Source organism: Phyllobates terribilis, unplaced genomic scaffold (assembly GCF_046119375.1).
Source record: "Phyllobates terribilis strain yellow unplaced genomic scaffold, ASM4611937v1 Scaffold_1__5_contigs__length_1240528914, whole genome shotgun sequence".
NCBI classification, from domain to species: Eukaryota; Metazoa; Chordata; class Amphibia; order Anura; family Dendrobatidae; genus Phyllobates; species Phyllobates terribilis.
In genome coordinates this window covers 1,115,378,407-1,115,397,509 of record NW_027362761.1, presented here as the reverse complement: position 1 = coordinate 1,115,397,509, position 19,103 = coordinate 1,115,378,407, and the positions used below count along the sequence as shown (strand labels likewise).

Here is a 19,103-nt window from a genome sequence, read left to right as displayed (position 1 = left end):
TTGTCTTTGTCGGGTGACTGCCTATAATCGGTAAAGCAGTGCACTATCAGTTGCCAACTGTCATTGGCTCAGAGTAGCCACCTTGTTCAATTTATGAGATAAAAATTATAGGTCACATGGAAATATGACATTTTGTAATCTATCTTCTCATAGAAATCTGCTTCTTTCTTCTCCTGGAATAATCTTTCATTCTCAATGTGTTCAGTGAAGACAAATTTTCCCATTGCTGAGATAGGAGATGGCAATTGGTACAATTAAAAAACATTGCTGCTAAGAATTACATGACTCTACCTTCAGTATTTCATTATTAACCGTAATTACTATTTTGTGAGATATAGTGGTTTTAACAGTTAACATAGAATTGTACTAGTGATTATATCTATAAAAATATCATACATTTATACAAACCACACATTTTTATAGATTATACATGATGGTCACAGCCGATTTTATAAAGTGGAAAGTGCAATCAATCGTAGCCATCGGTATAAAGGGTAATCACACCTTGTAATGCATGGCCAATCTTTATCCTTGTGTGTAGCAGGTATATGTAATATATAGGACTCTGGTGCCATAAATCTGACTTCATAGTAGTAGTAAATCATAGAAAATAGACTTGATTATCATTAGTGTGTAATATACCATGATGGATGGTACAAAACAAATTTAGAATTCAAAATAAATCACCCAAAAAAATATTTATAGCCCAAAAATTTCAAAAAGCACTTCCATATAATATTAACCTACAAACAACCGGAAGATTTGCGCCAGTTGAATAAAATAGATTATTTTATTAACATAGAATTAAAAATCCAATAAAATACATAAAAGTGGGAAAGAAACTAGAACAGACGAAAAAAAAACCTACAAAAGCCAGTCATGTCATATGTCCACCAGATGGAGCTAGTGCTCAAAATCACAATAATCACTGAACCAGTTTTAATAAATCAGATACACCATATTCTAGAAAAGAAAAATTACTGTGTAGCTTATCAAAGTAAATATACTGCAAATATAAATCACACAAAGTGCATGTAAGCTAATGTGCAAATCAGCTACAATTTATATAAGGTGCAATTAATAGTGCCAAAAAAATGCTGGCACCTCCTTAAAGCCACAGATACAGAAGATCATTAAATAAAAAACACTGAGTGATCAGAGAATGGTAGATAGAAATAAATAATTAATAAATATATGACCTGGCAGATGAGGAGACCCCGATGCGCACGTTTTGCGGCTTGCTTCTTCTTGGGGGGGGCTGGTGACAGATATAGTTCTCCTAACATGGATTTTACCCAGGAATTGAGAGGAAGAGATCAGTTCAGGAGGAGAAAGAAGCTGATCTCTCTGATAAGATACATTACAAAAGTGCTTATTTTCATGTGTACTTTTGGTCTGTGACACTGTACCCCTTGTTTTAATTTTTAGGTATTTTCCCTTCTCTGCTTTGAGCAGAACCATTATTATGTGCGTTCTGCTAAAGGCTCATTCAGATGCCTGTGCAGATCTGTTGGATCTAGGGCCACAATGCACGGACTTGCCGCAGGTCTCCCAACCCGAGTGTGACGGCCTCATACAAATACATGAAGCTGTCCCGCTCTGGTCGGGAAACTCACAGCCAGTCCGTGCGTTGTGGTCCAGATTAGACTGTGCACAGACATCTGAACGAGCCCTTACTCTGTCCCAACCTACACGGCAAAGCTGACACATGAGAAATGTAATATTTATTTATGCTGTCAGTCTGCAGTGTATGAAGAATTACATCTCATTCTGTCCCTGTTTTCCAGCTGAATGGAGGTGGGGATGTAGCGATGTTGGAGCTAACAGGTCAGAACTTTACACCAAATTTGAGAGTTTGGTTTGGGGATGTAGAGGCAGAGACTATGTATAGGTAAGTGGTACTTTTATTTCATGCATCACAATGCTGTTTTTGTATCTTTTCATCCAAATGTTGCAGTCTTTTCCAATCCACTAAGCGGGGTCATAGGATGCACCTGCAACTTTCTTTTCAGTCCCCCCTATTTTGCACTTGAGGTGCAGGCTTTTTAGTGGGTGAAAATAGACCCACTTCTATAACTGCACTGGCATCTCACTTGGGTGCCTTTATTGACTTGTCTGCCTTGGCAAAACAGGTTAATATTTAATACTGTTGAGAATATTGTGGAATATTTTTGAGCAAAATATAATACCCTGAACCTCATGACCTTGAGCCACCTTGTGTTTCATTTCTTTGCACTTGATGAGATTGGAACAATTTGTAAACCAATTAGATTTTGGCAGCAGGAGATGACAGCGCTGATCTCGTCGGAGGCAGGGCGGAAGGAACGTATCTACATTGTTTTATGTTCCAGCCGCACGCTTGTGTTCCTGACATTGCTTCTTTGATCACCTTCCTGAGCCACTAGGGTCTGAATTTTATTTTTTTCCCCTTTTTTATATTTTTTTTGTTCTGTCTTGAATGTGAAAAATTTTCTTCCTTTTTTTATATATATTTTTCTGTTAGAGCCAGGTTTGCAAACAAAAGAGGGAATTTTGGTACTTATCGTAAAATCTTTCTTGGAGCCTTCATTGGGGGACACAGGTAACCGTGGGTATATGCTGTTATTGCTTGGAGGCTGACACTAGGCTAGAAAAGAGTTAGCTCCTCCTCAGCGGTGTACACCCACCGACCGGCACTAAGCTCCTCAGTTAGTGAAAAAAGCAGTAGGAGAAGCATAATAATAAAAACAGGTATAACATGGCAACAAGCCAAACATAGGCCTATTAGTCAAAAAGTAGGCACACTGCCAAACCCAAGGCACTTATATGAAACATGGGCACAAACTAGGGAGGGTGCTGTGTCCCCCAACGAAGGCTCCAAGAAAGATTATAGGGTGAGTACCAAAAATCCCTCTTTATCGCCTCATTGGGGGACACAGTTAACAATGGGACGTCCAAAAGCCGTTCCAAGGGAGGAAACAAGACAATCAGCTCAAATCAGGTCGGGCGACCGCTGCCTGCAGCACCTTCCTACCTAGACCGGCATCAGCCAAGGAGTAGGTATCAACCTTATAGAATGTTGTAAAGGTATGCAGAGATGACCAGGTAGCCGCCTTGCAAACTTGAGATGCTGAGGCCTGGTGGCTAACGGCCCAGGATTCCTGGCTAACGGCCCAGGATTCCTCCACTGCCCAGGTGGAGTGAGCCCTTACACCTGGAGGAGGCAGTCTGTCCTTTACTCAATAAGCTTCCAAGATCGTCGAGCGAATACAGCGAGTGATGGTAGATTTAGAAGCAGGGAGACCCTTACGACGTCCCTCAGAGACGACGAACAGGGAGTCAGAGCGCCTGAAAGAAGCAAACCTTGAGAGGCAGACGTGCTAAGCTCTAACCAAATCCAGGTTATGTAGGACCTTCTCAAGTGGGTGCAAAGGAGACGGGCAAAAGGAAGGCAACACGATGTCTGCGTTTAGGTGGAAGGCAGAGACCACCTTAGGCAAAAAGGAAAGTACTGGCCCAAGAACTACCATGTCCTGATAAAGGACGAGGAACGGCAGGAAAGAGCTGCCAGTTCGGAAACTCTTCTGATGGACGTCATGGCCATCAAAAATGCAACCTTCCAAGAAAGGAAAGACAATGAAATTTCTTTAATCGGTTCGAAAGGAGGGAGCTGAAGAACACCCAACATAAGGTTAAGATCCCACGGATCTACTGGCTGACGATACGGTGCTGCTAAATGAGCAGCTCCTTGAAGGAAGGTCTTCACCTGAGGGCGAGAGGCCTGATTACGCTGAAGGAGGATTCAAAACTTAGAAACCTGACCCTTAAGTGTACTGAGGGATAAACCAGAATCAAGGCCAGACCGAAGAAAGGCCAAGATGGAAGGCATGGAAAAGGACATGGGAGCCTAATGGTTCTCATCACACCAATGAAAAAAGGCCTTCCAGGTACGGTGATATATGCGAGAAGCGGGTTTTCTTGCGCTGATCATGGTCTGTATGACCTGGGAAGAGAAACCTGCCTCATTCAGCACCGCAGCTTCAGTGGTCATACCATTAAACTGAGATACCAAGAATTCAGGTGGGAAAGTGGACCTTGAGAGAGGAGGTCTGCGCGATCTGGGAGTCTCCAGGGTACGTCTGCAAGAAGCTTGACCAGTTCTGGATACCAGGCCCTCCTGGGCCAGTTCGGAGCCACCAGGAGGACCGGAACTCCCTCCAGCTTGATCTATTTGATGACTGTGGGGCTCAACAGGAGGGGCGGAAAGAGATAAGGCGGAATTGAGACCATGGGATGACTAGGGCGTCGTAAGCGATCGCCAGAGGATCGCGTGACTTGGCTACGAAGTGAGGGACCTTGTGATTCATCCACGACGCCATTAGATCGACATCGGGAGTGCCCCGTTTATGACAGATGTGAGCGAACAGTTCTGGTTAAAGAGACCACTCGCCCGAGGACAGCCCGTGGCGATTTAGGAAGTCGGCAGCCCAATTCTCCACACCTGGAATGTGAACCGCTGATATTACTGGGACGTGACTTTCTGCCCAAGTTAGGATCCGTGAGCCCTCTGACAGGACGGACTTGCTTTGAGTGCCGCCCTGATTTATGTAAGTCACGGCCGTGGCGTTGTCGGACTGGATCCGGATTGGCTGGCCCACAAGAAGGTCCTGCCAATGAAGAAGAGAGGTAAATGACCCTGATTTCCAGCAGGTTGATGAAAAGGGAGGACTCTAGGGCATTCCAGTGACCCTGAACAATGTTGTGAAGGAAAAATGCTCCCCAACCTAGAAGACTGGCGTCCGTCGTAATAACTAGCCAGAACAGGGGGAGAAACAATCTCCCTTGGCGGATGGAGGAGGAGATGGTCCACCAAGTCAGAGATTGTCTGTCTGACTCAAGGAGGCAAGAGAATGGGACGATCCAATGAAAAAGTACTCTTGTTCCAATCCGACAGGAGAGCCAATTGGAGAGGGCGAGTATGGAACTAAGCAAAGGGAATGGCCTCCAAGGCGGTGACCAACTTCCCCAGGACTTGCATGCAAAGTCGCAGAGGGCAAGGGGATGGGCTCCTTAGAATACGGATGCCCAGGCTGAGGGCCGTGATCCTGTCTTCTGGAAGTAGAGCCCTGGCCAGGGAGGTGTCTAACAACATGCCCAGAAAGATTAGATGACTGGACCATGGTCGAGTTGGGTCTGTTAACTATCCAACCGAGATGGGCGAGAGTGTTCAAGGTGATCTGGAGGCTCTGGTAGCAGTCCTGGTAGGGCGGCCCCTTGATCAGCATATCGTCCAAATAGGGAATGATGACTATCCCCCTGGCGCAAAGGATGGCCGTGACAGTTGCCTCACCTTGGTGAATACTCTGGGGGCAGAGGCTAGGCCGATCGGGAGAGCCATGAATTGGTAATGATGCACAGGATAAATGTGATCCCAAATGTTATGTAAAATGTTCCCAATAAAAGCTTCAACTCAGTCCACAAGAAAAGCTAGTGTCCACCCAGGTCCGTCATCTGTCAACAGAAATATAGGGGCTCCCACGTTACTGGTAGCATAAAGGCTTTTGGAAAAGCAAAATGGCTCCTCGCCCCCCCCCCAAAAGAAATTCAGCAAATTCTGCGCTCCCAAATCCAAATGCCCCCTCCCTTCGGAGCCCCAGTGTGCTTAAACCACATTTAGCGTCCACATGTTTGGCAGGGGTATAATTTCTAAAATGGGGTCACTTGAGGGGGGTCTTCTAGCACTTGGGGGCTCTGTATTTGGAGTTCGCGAACTATTCTAGGAAAATCTGCACACCAGGAGGTACACCCGAGTCTTGCCGTGTGGTTAAGCAGGACTGTACAGTCACATATGGGGTATTGTCACGTTCAGCAGAAATTTTGGTGCCATTTTTACACATTTCCCCGTGTGAAAATGTAAAATCTGGGGCTAAAACAAAATTTTGGTGGTAAAAATGTAATTATTTTTTCTTCACTGCCCAATGGTATAAAATTCTGTGACCACCTGTGGTGTCAATATGATCACTGCATCCCTAGATGAATTCATTGAGGGGTGTAGCTTGTAAAATGGTGTTACTTATGGGGGTTTCTGCTGTTAATGCACCTCAGGGGCACTGCCAATGTGACATGGCACCCTCAAACCAGTCCAGGAAAATCTGAACTACAATATGGCGCTTCTTCCCTTCTGAGCTTTGCACTGTGCCTCAAAAGTAGTTTTCCCACACACATTGGGTATTGGCGTACTCAGGAGAAATTGCACAGCAAATTTTGGGGTCCATTTTCTCCTGTTACACTTATGAAAATAAAAAAAAATAGGGGCTAAAAGAATTTTGTGAGAAATGTTTTTTTTGTTTGTTTTTAATTTTCGCGTCTGTTATAAACTCCTGTGAAACACCTGGGGGTTCAAGGTGCTCCCCACACATCTAGATACATTCCTTGAGGGATTTACTTTTCCGAAATGGAAACTTTTGTGGAGGGTTTCTACTGTTTAGGCACATCAGGGGCTCTCCAAACGCGACATGGCGTCTGCGCTCGATTCCAGACAATTTTGCGTTCAAAAAGTCAAATGATGCTCCTTCCTTTCTGAGCCCTGCAGTACTCCCTCCCAAACAGTGGTTTTCCTCCACACATGGGGTATCAGCGAACTTGGGGAAAAATTGCAGAACAAATATTGGGGTCCATTTTCTTCTGTTACTCTTGTGAAAATAAAAAAAAATGGGTCTTAAGTAAAATTTTGGTGAAAAAAATACAGATGTTGTTTTTTTTCCTTCCACATTTTCAGTTCCTGTGAAGGATTAATAAACTTAAGGTTATGTGCACACAGTGTTCTTGATGCGTTTTCGTGGCGGTTTTTCTGCTGCGAAAACGCTTGTTAATAGGTCTGCCAGCTATAGCAATGGTAATCCTGATGGGCGGTGCACATGATGCGGAAATTTTCGATCAGCTTGACCATTGTGCGGGCGTTTCTGCCGCAAATTCGCACCCATTGACTTGAATTGAATCGCAGCAAAACCACAGGTATAATATTTATAACTGCGGATTTGTTGCGTTTCAATTAATGCCAATAGCCTTGGAAACGCTGTGCGGGTGGTATTTTGGTTGGGAGAGGAGGACTACTACTTCTCTCATCCGACCGCCGTTCCCGCTGATAACAGCCAGCGTGCCTGTGCTAAAATAAAATAAAAAATAAAGTAAAAATTAAAATAGAACCTTATACTCTCCTGTCTGGCGCCCCCCATTGTCCTCCTGGTTCCCAGGCAATGCTCTCCGGCCGGCGGTACCCTGTGCTCGCTCCCCGCAGTGTACTGTGCTTCCATGACCTGCGGGGAGCTCACGTGACCTCACCATGGGAACATTCTGAAGAATGTTCCAATGGTGGTAGCTCACCTGGGCTGATCAGCTGATCCTCAGCTGATGAACCCCGGTGACCTCCTGCAGCATGTATACTGATAGGAGTGATTTTACACCCTGTCAGTATACAGTGCTGTCTTCAGCAATCACTGATGTCACTGCTGTAGAAGTGACCCGAGGGACAATCGTTGGCGTAATTGTGGTCTGCGTCGTTGACGGCGGACAAGTGAGGAATATGGTTGGTTGTTCTTTTACTTTTTTTTTTTTTTTTTTTCAGAAGATCGAGGGCTTCGCGGACAGCGTACAATAATTTATTTTTTTAAAACAGTGGTTTTTTTTTATTTAATTAAAATACTTTATTCTGGCCGTGTATTTATTGAAAAGGCGGCGATAATTTTACTACGCAGTTAGTAATGGGAAAGACTACCTCCATTACTAACCTGGACTTCACGTCAGCCGCCAATACAAGACTGACGTGAACCCCATTACCCCACTCGCCACCGCTACAGGGCAGTGGGAAGAGCGGAGTATAAGCGCCAGATTTGGCGCATCTTATGGATGCGCCATTTCTGGGACTGCTGAGGGGTGATATTAATAGCCGCATAGGGGTCTAGTATTCATGGACCCTTTCCTGGCTATTAATATCAACTCACAGCTGTCTGTTTAGCCTTTTCTGGTTAAATTTTGTAGGGGGACCCCACATCAATTTTTTTTCTGGAGTCCCCCTGTAATCTAGCCAGCAAAGGCTAAACAAACAGCTGCGGGCTGATATTAATAGCCAGGGGACATTGTTGGCTACTGGCCCTTTCCCCGGCTACTAATATCAGCCCTCGTCGGTCGGCTTTACCTCTGCTGGTTATAAAAATGCCGCGGGAGCCCACACAATTTTTTTTTTTTTTTTTTTAATTTTAGGCTCTGTGCCCACGATCTGGACGCATATTTTTTTGCTGCGTCCAAAACATTGCATTCTATTGCACGCAGGTAAATCCACATGTGTGCACTGAACCATGCGGATTTACCGCATTCTATACTTTTTAGTGGTCAAATTTCTGTTGCAGAGATTAGCGACTCCGCAAGAGAATTTGACATGCTGCGGTCCTGAAAGACGTGCGGCATGTCGGTGTCCATGGGTGATTCGCAGCCACTGATGCACGCATAGTGGACATGGGATTTTTAGAGATCCCATCCACTATTCTGTAACATCTGGACGCTGCTAGTTTGACGCTGTATTAACACGCAGCGTCAAATCAGCAGCTCCTGATCATGGCGACGTACCCAAACTCACCCGCAGCATGTAAATTTCTGTAGTGGATACGCCAGTCTTCGCTGCAGATCTTGACTGATTGAAGTGTCTTTAAATGTGGTGGATTCGCATGTACTGACAACAGTGCGGCATTAGAACACTGCTTTTTGGACGCAGCAAAAGTGCGCTACATCCAAAGCAGTGATGAGTGCTGATCAGAGGGACGTAGAGGCTAACCAAACAGCTGTGAGCTGTTAATTATGGCCAGGGACCATGTTTGCAAATGACACCTTCCTAGGCTAAAAATAGCAGCTCACAGCAGCCACATAAATTACATGAATGTAAATGCTAATGAGATTGGGCGAATGGGATCAGCTGACAACTAGCTCTTTTGTTTGGTGATGACAAGGTGTCAATCAGACCCTTTCATGACCAAACCTAATTAAAGTAAAGAGTTAAATAAACAGACAGTGCAATTTGAAAAACATATACATTCTTTAATCATTTAAATTAACCAATATACTCACCCCAGTTGTAACGGTAATCCAAGCGTTTAAGCAGTGTCCCACCAAATAACTTTATTCAGCTCCGAAAAGCATTAATTGATGTACAAAAACATCAAAACCCCGCGTTTTTTCCTTCCAAGGAGATGCAGAGATGCTCAGGAAATTTCTGCTTCAAATCCTGATCGTGTGCACGTAGCCTAAATGTGGGTTTGAGCGCCTTGACAGCTGCAGTTTTTAGAATGGTGTCACTTTTTGGATATTTTCTGCCATATAGGCCCCTCGAAGTCGCTTCAAATGTGATGCGGTCCCTAAAAAAAATGGTTTTGTAAATTTTGTTAGAAAAGTGAGAAATTGCTGATTTAACTTTTAACCTTTTATGACGTACTAACAACAAAAAAAAAAAATTGTTTAAAAAATTGTGCCGATGTAAATTAGACTTGGGAAATGTTATTTATTAACTATTTTGTGTGACATATCTCTGATTTAAGGGTATGGAAATTAAAAATTTGAAAATTGTGACATTTTTTAAAATTGCAGATTTTTTTTCACAAAGTCATATCAAAAATTTTTTACCACTATCATGAAGCACAACACGTCACGAAAAATCAATCTAAGAATCGGGGGCATCCGTTGAAGTGTTGCAGAGTTATTACCTCATAAAGTGACACTGGTCAGATTTAAAAAAATGAGGCATGGTCATTAACCTACAAAGTGACTTGGTCCTTACGCGGTTAAAAGGGTTGTCCGACTTTATGCTACATGTCTTCAGTCACTCTGTAATTGCAGACTTGTGAACGCGGACATTGAGCGCACTTCGTGAATTCTCCGGTGCTGGTGGCGAGCAAGAGACCGCAAGTATTTGATTTGCATACATGCGGTCACATGCCAACTAGATGGGCCCAGTCTCACTCAATGCAAGGCAGTACAAGTCTAGTCTGAATGTGACCAAGAGAATGCATAATTGCAGTAACATAGATGTCTGCTCCCAGCACCAGAGAATCATCACAGGTCGCATTGCGTGCAATGTAAGGGCCCACAAGTCTGCAGTCATAGGCTGTGTGCCCACTATGTGTTTTTCAAGCGTTTTGGCCGTGGAATTTCCGCAGCGAAAACGCTTGGTAATACGTGCCCCATGGTCCCCAATGATAATCCGCATGTGCTGAGCACATGCTGCGGAAATTTCCACTGCGGATTATCATTGCGGAAAAATACGCAGCATGTCCATTAATTTTGTGGACACGCAGCGTAATTGCCTCCATTGACTTGCATTGAAACGCTTGATATCCGCATCACTACATGTGCACACACGGATAAGAAGCGATTCAATGTGCGGATGGTACCCGGGTCTGGAGAAGAGGAGACTCTCCTCCAGACCCGGGTACCATAGAACCTGTGAAATAAAAAATAAAGATTATACTTACCTTCCGATGGCCCCCGGTCTCCGAAGCGATGTGTTGGGCGGCTTGTGGTGGTGTGAGGACCTGACATGACTCAATGACGTCATCGCAGGTCCTTCACACGACCGGACGCATCGGAGAAGGAGAGCGGGGGCCATCGGAAGGTAAGTATAATCTTTATTTTTCACCATTCTTATTCTTTTTTTTTTTTTTTTTTTTTTTTTTTTTTTTTAACTATTACTTGGTCACACTATATAAATCCATGCGGGTTGCATGGATTTATATAGTGTGACCAAGTTGTCAAGCACTTTTGATGCTAAAATCGCTTGGAAAAGTTCTTGATAACCCGCAGGCAGAAATGCATGCAAAAACGCATGACAAACGCTTCTACCTGGCGGGAAAAACGCATGTAAAATCTGCATGTGTTTTTCCTGCCAGGGAGAAGCGGAAAAAATATGCAGCATTTCTGTATCGTGGGCACTTAGCCATATGGTGACCTCAGACTTGTAACCTAAGGCTGGACAATCGCTTTAATTGCTATTAAGTATTTAGAATAGTTTAGTAGTAGGGGAAAATGCAACACTTGTAATTCCCAGTGCAAAATTGCTCATACTTTGTTGTAATCAAAATAATTTTTGTTTGCCCCAATAGGTGCGCAGAAAGTATGTTATGTGTCGTCCCTGACATTTCCGCTTTCCGAGAGGGCTGGAGATGGGTCCGCCAGCCAGTGCAGGTGCCAGTAACATTGGTCCGGAATGATGGCATAATTTATTCGACCAGCCTTACTTTCACGTACACCCCAGAGCCTGGACCTCGGCCTCATTGTAGCGCGGCCGGAGCCATCCTGCGAGCCAACTCAAGCCTCCTGGCCTCTAACGATTCAAGCACGAACAGCGAGGGAAGTTACACAAGCGTCAGCACAAATTCCACCAACGTCACATCGTCCGCAGCAGCGGTAGTGTCGTAACCACAAACTTTTCTACCAGGACTTCGGCTGACTTAAAAGTTTTACATGGAAGGACATGTATAATAATTTTTTATTTTCTCCTTTTTTGTTTTTTTTGTTTTTACATCAATTTTGAGCTTTCATGGGAAATGTTTCTCCATAATTGTTCATATCGCCTAAACCTTTTGAACTGCAAGTGCCGAGCAAACATTTTTAAGCCACGATAACAAATAGGTAAAAATTATGTAGATACAAGTCACCACTGAAAAAAAAAATCTATTTTTTAGCCATATTGTCGTTTTGGAAGAAAAAAAAAATGGCCAGAAATAGTGAATGTGGCTTGGAGGTCGAACCTCCACCTAGAATGCATGAATCTAATTATTATGGACCAAGAAACTTGTATAAGCTTTAGTAAAAGGTACAATTTCACATGCCCTTTTTTTTTTTTTAATGGAAGTATGACACACAGTACACTTTTTTTTTGTTACCAAATAGTTTTTTTATTTTCTCAAAAGTATAGTCCGGTTCCAAGCTTGAACATAATCATGTATTCTATTATCATAATCTTCCAGTTGCAAAAAGGAAAAAAATAATTATATATTTTTGGTCAATGGCTGGAACTTTATTTTTTTTTTATTTTTTTTTTTTGGCATGTCAAACTTTTTAAAAAAAAAAATGCTTTTTTTATTTTTTGTATTTTATTTTTTTATTTTAATTATATGAAGTTTGTGCAAAAGCTTTAAAAAAAACAAACAAAACAAAAAAAAATGCCTCTACCTTGCCTGCAATACAAACTTGTGTATATGGGATAGTATTTTCTGTTCAGTCATTGTCTGATACACCCATTTATAAATGTAGTTCAGGAGTGGGAAACCTGTGGTTTTTCCAGTCGCCGCTGAACAGGATCTCCTTGTATTGCTAATGCCTAATGTTCGTAGAGCAGCGACTGAAGACCCCCACCTATGGTAGTCACCCCCTAATGTATGTAAATGTATATATGATTTTCTTTCTTGTAGCCTTTTTATTGATGAGTTAATATCAACTCTGATCAATGAAGAAGCTGGTGTATTTATAGAGACTATTTATGGTCCAGAATACCCTCACCCCTCGCCCCCAAAAAATACATGCAAAAATACACATGGCATTTAAACAATCACTTTCATATCTTTCAACTCCATTCAGCAGATATGAATATTTTTTATTTAATACTTAAAAGAAATCATTTTTTTTTGTTTTTGAAGGTTTTTTTGTACATTACTTGTATTAAGTGTAAAGTGTCTTTTTTACTTTTTTTTTCTCTCCCTATTTTCTTTCTTTGTTCCCCTATTGCTTTTTTGTTTTTGCCTTTTTGGCAATAGGCTCTGGGACTTAAAATCCTGTACAGTAAATGGAGCTGAAAAATGAGCAGGTTACCAAATATCTTTCTGCACTGGTTAGAAAGTAGCTGTTGTCTGTTAGACATGGGGGTCATGTTGTGGCGTACTCTTAGTGATTGACCATCAAATGATTGTGACCTCCCCTCACGTGTTTTGTCCCTTGTTTCAGGTGAGCTGATAAGATGCCGTGGTGCAGCCTCATATTCTCCCTGGCACATATTGGATGCATTCAGACAACTGTGCAATGTATGGACCGGCCGCGGGTCTCCCGACCTGAGCGTGATGGCTTCATAGAAATGTATGTGGCTGTCACACTTGGGTCGGGAGACCTGCCGTCGGGCCATACATTGCTGTCCAATCTTGGACCAATTTGCTCTGACGTCGGAATGAATGCGTCTGAAGGCTGTATGTGGTTGGCCAAATGGAGCCTTTTCTGACACATACTTTAACATTGCCGTAGGCCTCCACTTACCAGGTGGAGGCCAAAAGAGCATACTTCTGCATACAGTTAAACTAACTGTATAGGACTAAACGTGGTCACTGAAAAAAAAAATATCCATTTATTTCTTTTTGCAATGTACACATATATGTTAAGGCATCCACTCAGACTATGGCCGCTATTGGGCACATACTTTTGGTGGTGGCCTTAAGTGCAGTGTGCACCTAGCCTTTATTCCCTACTGCTGGGTAGCAAAGCTTCAGTAGGTCTAACATCTATGCCGCAGTCTGGTATAGCCGCCAAGGTACATGTGGTCGCAAAATAGCCAGATCTGTGACTCCATAAGCTCAGCTGGAAGCTTAAAGGAAAGCTCTACCTTTTTACCACCCTTTTTTTTTTATTGTTCCATTGCTTCTAAAATAATAAAGCTAACTTTACAAATAGCCCTAACTAAATATCTGGTGTTATGTAATTTAGAATTATCCCCTCTTCACAGAATTCAGGATCTTTGCAAGTTACACCAATGAATTGTTATATGGTACCAATGTGCTTTGGGTTAGGGTTTTTACATTTACATCCCAAAGCGGTCATCCATCTCTGCCTCCAAGAGGGGATGCCACTGGCCCGTATAATCTTGCCTACTGTTAAATTCTATATTTTCAGTGTTTATTTTTTTTATTTCCCTTTTTTTTTTTTTAAATTTGAACACTTGCTCATACATACATACATACATACATACAGTTAGGTCCATATATATTTGGACAGACAACATTTTTCTAATTTTGGTTCTAGACATTACCACAATAAATTTTAAACAAAACAATTCAGATGCAGTTGAAGTTCAGACTTTCGGCTTTCATTTGAGGGTATCCACATTAAAATTGGATGAAGGGTTTAGGAGTTTCAGCTCCTTAACATGTGCCACCCTGTTTTTAAAGGGACCAAAAGTAATTGGACAGAATAAATAATTGTAAATAAAATATTCATTTCTAGTACTTGGTTGAAAACCCTTTGTTGGCAATGACTGCCTGAAGTCTTGAACTCATGGACATCACCAGACGCTGTGTTTCCTCCGTTTTGATGCTCTGCCAGGCCTTCACTGCGGTGGTTTTCAGTTGCTGTTTGTTTGTGGGCCTTTCTGTCTGAAGTTTAATCTTTAACAAGTGAAATGCATGCTCAATTGGGTTGAGATCAGGTGACTGACATGGCCATTCAAGAATATTCCACTTCTTTGCTTTAATAAACTCCTGGGTTGCTTTGGCTTTGTTTTGGGTCATTGTCCATCTGTAGTATGAAACCACGACCAATCAGTTTGGCTGCATTTGGCTGGATCTGAGCACACAGTATGGCTCTGAATACATCAGAATTCATTCGGCTGCTTCTGTTCTGTGTCACATCATCAATAAACACTAGTGACCCAGTGCCACTGGCAGCCATGCATGCCCAAGCCATCACACTGCCTCCGCCGTGTTTTACAGATGATGTGCTATGCTTTTGGATCATGAGCTGTACCACGCCTTCGCCATACTTTTCTCTTTCCATCATTCTGGTAGAGGTTGATCTTGGTTTCATCTGTCCAAAGAATGTTCTTCCAGAACTGTGCTGGCTTTTTTAGATGTTTTTTAGCAAAGTCCAGTCTAGCCTTTTTATTCTTGATGCTTATGAGTGGCTTGCACCGTGCAGTGAACCCTCTGTATTTACTTTCATGCAGTCTTCTCTTTATGGTAGATTTGGATATTGATACGCCTACCTCCTGGAGAGTGTTGTTCACTTGGTTGGCTGTTGTGAAGGGGTTTCTCTTCACCATGGAGATTATTCTGTGATCATCCACCACTGTTGTCTTCCGTGGGCGCCCAGGTCTTTTGCATTGATGAGTTCACCAGTGCTTGCTTTCTTTCTCAGGATGTACCAAACTGTAGATTTTGCCACTCCTAATATTGTAGCAATTTCTCGGATGGGTTTTTTCTGTTTTTGCAGCTTAAGGATGGCTTGTTTCACCTGCATGGAGAGCTCCTTTGACCGCAAGTTTACCTCACAGCAAAACCTTCCAAATGCAAGCACCACACCTCAAATCAACTCCAGGCCTTTTATCTGCTTAATTGAGAATGACATAACAAAGGGATTGCCCACACCTGTCCATGAAATAGCCTTGGGGTCAATTGTCCAATTACTTTTGGTCCCTTTAAAAACAGGGTGACACATGTTAAGGAGCTGAAACTCCTAAACCCTTCATCCAATTTTAATGTGGATACCCTCAAATGAAAGCTGAAAGTCTGAACTTCAACTGCATCTGAATTGTTTTGTTTAAAATTGATTGTGGTAATGTCTAGAACCAAAATTAGAAAAATGTTGTCTCTGTCCAAATATATATGGACCTAACTGTGTGTGTGTATATATGTATGTATATATATATGTGTGTATGTATATATATATATATATATATATATATATATATATATATATACACATTGAAACAATAAGAAAAAAGTAAAAAAAATGGCCATCGGCAAAGCTTGACGTGGCCTTTAACAAAACGAGGCAGTGGAGTTTGGATCTTGCTATAATTTGACTGATGCACATTTTAACAATCGTTGTGCCAATCATTCTCTAAGCATGTGCTGCGTATTGAGGGGTTGCAACTTTTACAAGGACCCCCACGTTTTTATAAAAGCTAAATTGTAAGTGTGGAGGCCTCTTCTAAATCCGTATTATTGCCATCATGTGGGTTCACATTGGTACAACTAGTTTTTCCGCTAACCTTTGCTATTATTGTTTCTTTCTGTGGATGAGATCAGTTATTTTACAGAAGTGACAATTATCAGGAACAAGTAGTTGGTGTGTCCTGTTTCCATTCCAAGGCCTCGTTTTTGCCGGTCTTTATCAACCATGTTTAAAGCACTTAAATATAGTTAGTAAAGCACTTTCCTCCCCTCCCCTGGTCCAGTCGTGAGTACAGACTGTAAATGACAAAGACTGTGATGACTGGATTAGTCTAAGTGTCCAGGACCATATCTTGTCTCTGAATCACCTCTAATCCAGGGTTTCTCTGTTTCTGTGCCCCCAAAACTCCCCCAACTGGTCATGTATAAGGTGAGCATCTGTGGCCAGTACTGATAGTTATTGTGCAAGGTTGGGTTCCTTTCCTTGGAAGCCCCTATATGAGCTGTCTGCAACCATTTAAATAACTGCTTGGTAATGTACATATGTGCTATAGCCGCAGCTGCAGTGAAATGTAGATCCAATGTCCTCCCTCTACCGGCACGTTTCCTTCCTTCAGTATGAATGACCTATTGGTGTGTGCTGGGGACCAGATTTGAGAAACCTTACCCTGGACCATGAGTGATCAGGTGGTGGTGGAGTGAAGTATTTTACAAATTATCATAACTATTGGAACATGGTTACCTTTTCAATGATGATGCAAATTTTTCTTACTGGTCTACATGTATGTCAAGTCCCATTTTTGTGATGATTTGTCGGATAAAAGAAAGATAAGGTACCACCAGATATTCATGGCAGTGGCTTATTTCCTCTACCAATCGAAAATGCATGCGCTCGGCCAAAATGAGCATTCATGTGAATGAGGTTGGACTTGGGGAAATTGCTGTCAGTCGGAAGAGTTCTTGGCTGACGGCTAATAAGGTTTAAGGGCTACTTTAAGTGGAAAAAGGCTAAATTAACACTGTTACGAAATTAAGGTGTACCGCTCTCTATGGGCTACATCTGATGGTCAGTCATGCAGTCATGTCCTTCTAATCCTATAGATCCCTAAATGAATAGTATGCGGGAGAGTCTTAGTGATGGTACATAAAGCGCACCCATCGCTGTACCCTGTAGATAATGACACCAATATTTGCAACCATGCGGATTATTGATTCACAGGAAAGGGCAACGGCACTAATTTTGTGTTACACCATAAGATCCTTTGAAATTTGTCTCTCTTCAGGATGGCTTGCTCTGAGGTTGCCGAGGCTATTTTAGCTACATTTAGTGTTAGAAATTACCCTTTTTCTGATTTTTTTTTTTTTCCCCTTTACATCAACAACCATATAAAGAGGGTTGTCCAATGAAAATAAAATGTCACTTAATATAGGTGCTAACTTGTTGCTTGGTGGCACCATTAGGAACTTGCACTGATTAGCAAATGGGGTAATTTTCATTCCTGTTCCAAAATGGAGCAGCAGCTGAGACGCCAGATTTATTTAATTTATTCTTTGTGGGGCTGGTGGAAAAAGCCAAGTACAGCACTCTGCAGCCCCATAGGGAAAGACTGAAGCGCCTGTCATTAGTGCCCAGGTATGTGGGTCCCAGCTGTGGGTTTCCCTCATCAATCCTGTGGATTGATAATTTTTCACCGGACAACCCCTTTTTAAGATTTTTAATACCTTTTTTGTGTCTCATTTGATTATGTTCAATAGGTCAAACCATTTACTGACTTCTTGATTGTGCAGAATAGTCCTAGTACACTGAGCCTCTTTTTTTTTTTTTTCTTTTTTTTTTTTTTTACATATCTATTTGTTCTCAAGGCAGTGGAAGAGCGAACATTTGTGATGGACCATGTGTAGAACGTTGGCGGTCTCTGTGTCCGTGGGCCTTCTAGTTCTTTACCCCTTTTTTACATTAATGCGACACTTTAGATTGCATTACTTATCACTGTGCCTGTCACAAAGAAAAAAAAATCCCATTATAAGAAGCATTTTTATAAGGTCACTAATTTGACCAAGCCTAATTTAATTTTTTTTTTACATATTTTTTTTTTGCTATTTTCCGTAGCATCACGTGCCTTCTCTGTGTGCTTATCGACATTAACCAGCAAAACAAAAAAAAAAATCCAGTGTTTTTAGCAGCATTATAATCCGTTGCGTCGTCTTGCGTGCGTCCCCTATATTTGGTGCAAATGAAGTAAAAATACATTCACAGCTGAGAAAATTCTGCGGGAATAGATCTTGGCATTTGCCTTTCTTGTATTTTTATATGCTCTTTTTTTTTTTTTTTCCTTTTCTTTATGGCTGTTTCTTTAGTCCTAGTTGCTTCTAGAAACTGCCTTGCCCTCATCTCTGTCAGTGACCAAGAACTGAATCCATTGTGGCCTTATCTCTTGGCTTTTCCTTTCCTCGGAGATAGTTTTACTGGAATTCATGTTGTGTGGTGTCTTCGTTTTCCTTTACGCTAGTGTCGTGATCGAGTCCAGTGGGTCTGGCAGTGGGGGGGGATTGTCTGCGTCTTTGCTCTTCGTCTGTGAACTCGGTGCAGCGTTGCAATTTTAATGTTCTTTGATTAACAGATGTATCATAATTACCAAAGGATTGTTTTTAATGATTTTGTGAGCGTTTGTGTGGCTAAGCGGAAGCTAGACGATTAGACCAGCAGTGATGTTACTTTCTGTCTTGTTAAGTCTCTTGTATAGATCACCAGCAGATATGACCCAAACACTACAAGACATTGGCGTGTAATGTTCCTGCCTTGATTATGATGACGCTGTATCTCTAGTGTTGTCTTCCGTAGTTTGTGTCCTCCTAGCTCAGATGTCTGACCCGTGCCCCATAATGGTAAATGTTCCCAGCAACTGTCCTCTCGATGCTCTGCTGCGCTGTAATTGTGTCCGATCCCATCGATGTAGAATCTGTGAATGCGTGAGTCCGTCAGCAAATGAAAACCTCTCTTTAAGGAACATTATTTGTTTGTTTTTTTACGCCATGTTGTACTCCGGTACTGGACGACTTGTGTTTAATGTACTTCAATATCTCCCTTTTTTAACGCCTTTAATAGATAACCCTTTGATGTTCAGCAGTTGTCTGTGTACGTTTTGCCAATCACTCCAGCGCCAAGGGTAATAATATTTTTTTGCGTTTTCATTTTTACTATAAGGCTGC

At 42.1% G+C, this 19,103-nt stretch overlaps 1 protein-coding gene across 4 annotated transcripts in view; it reads left to right on the top strand.

Moving 5' to 3' along the window:
* Positions 1-13,959, top strand: part of RBPJ (recombination signal binding protein for immunoglobulin kappa J region) — a 67,545-nt gene extending 53,586 nt beyond the window's left edge. For all 4 annotated transcript variants that reach the window (XM_073646529.1, XM_073646547.1, XM_073646538.1 and 1 more), the window contains 2 exons: positions 1,788-1,891; positions 11,124-13,959. In XM_073646529.1, the coding sequence (XP_073502630.1) occupies positions 1,788-1,891; positions 11,124-11,439 (420 nt within the window). In that variant the 3' untranslated portion in view covers positions 11,440-13,959. The remainder of the gene's footprint in view (positions 1-1,787; positions 1,892-11,123) is intronic.
* The last annotated feature ends 5,144 nt before the right edge of the window (positions 13,960-19,103 follow it).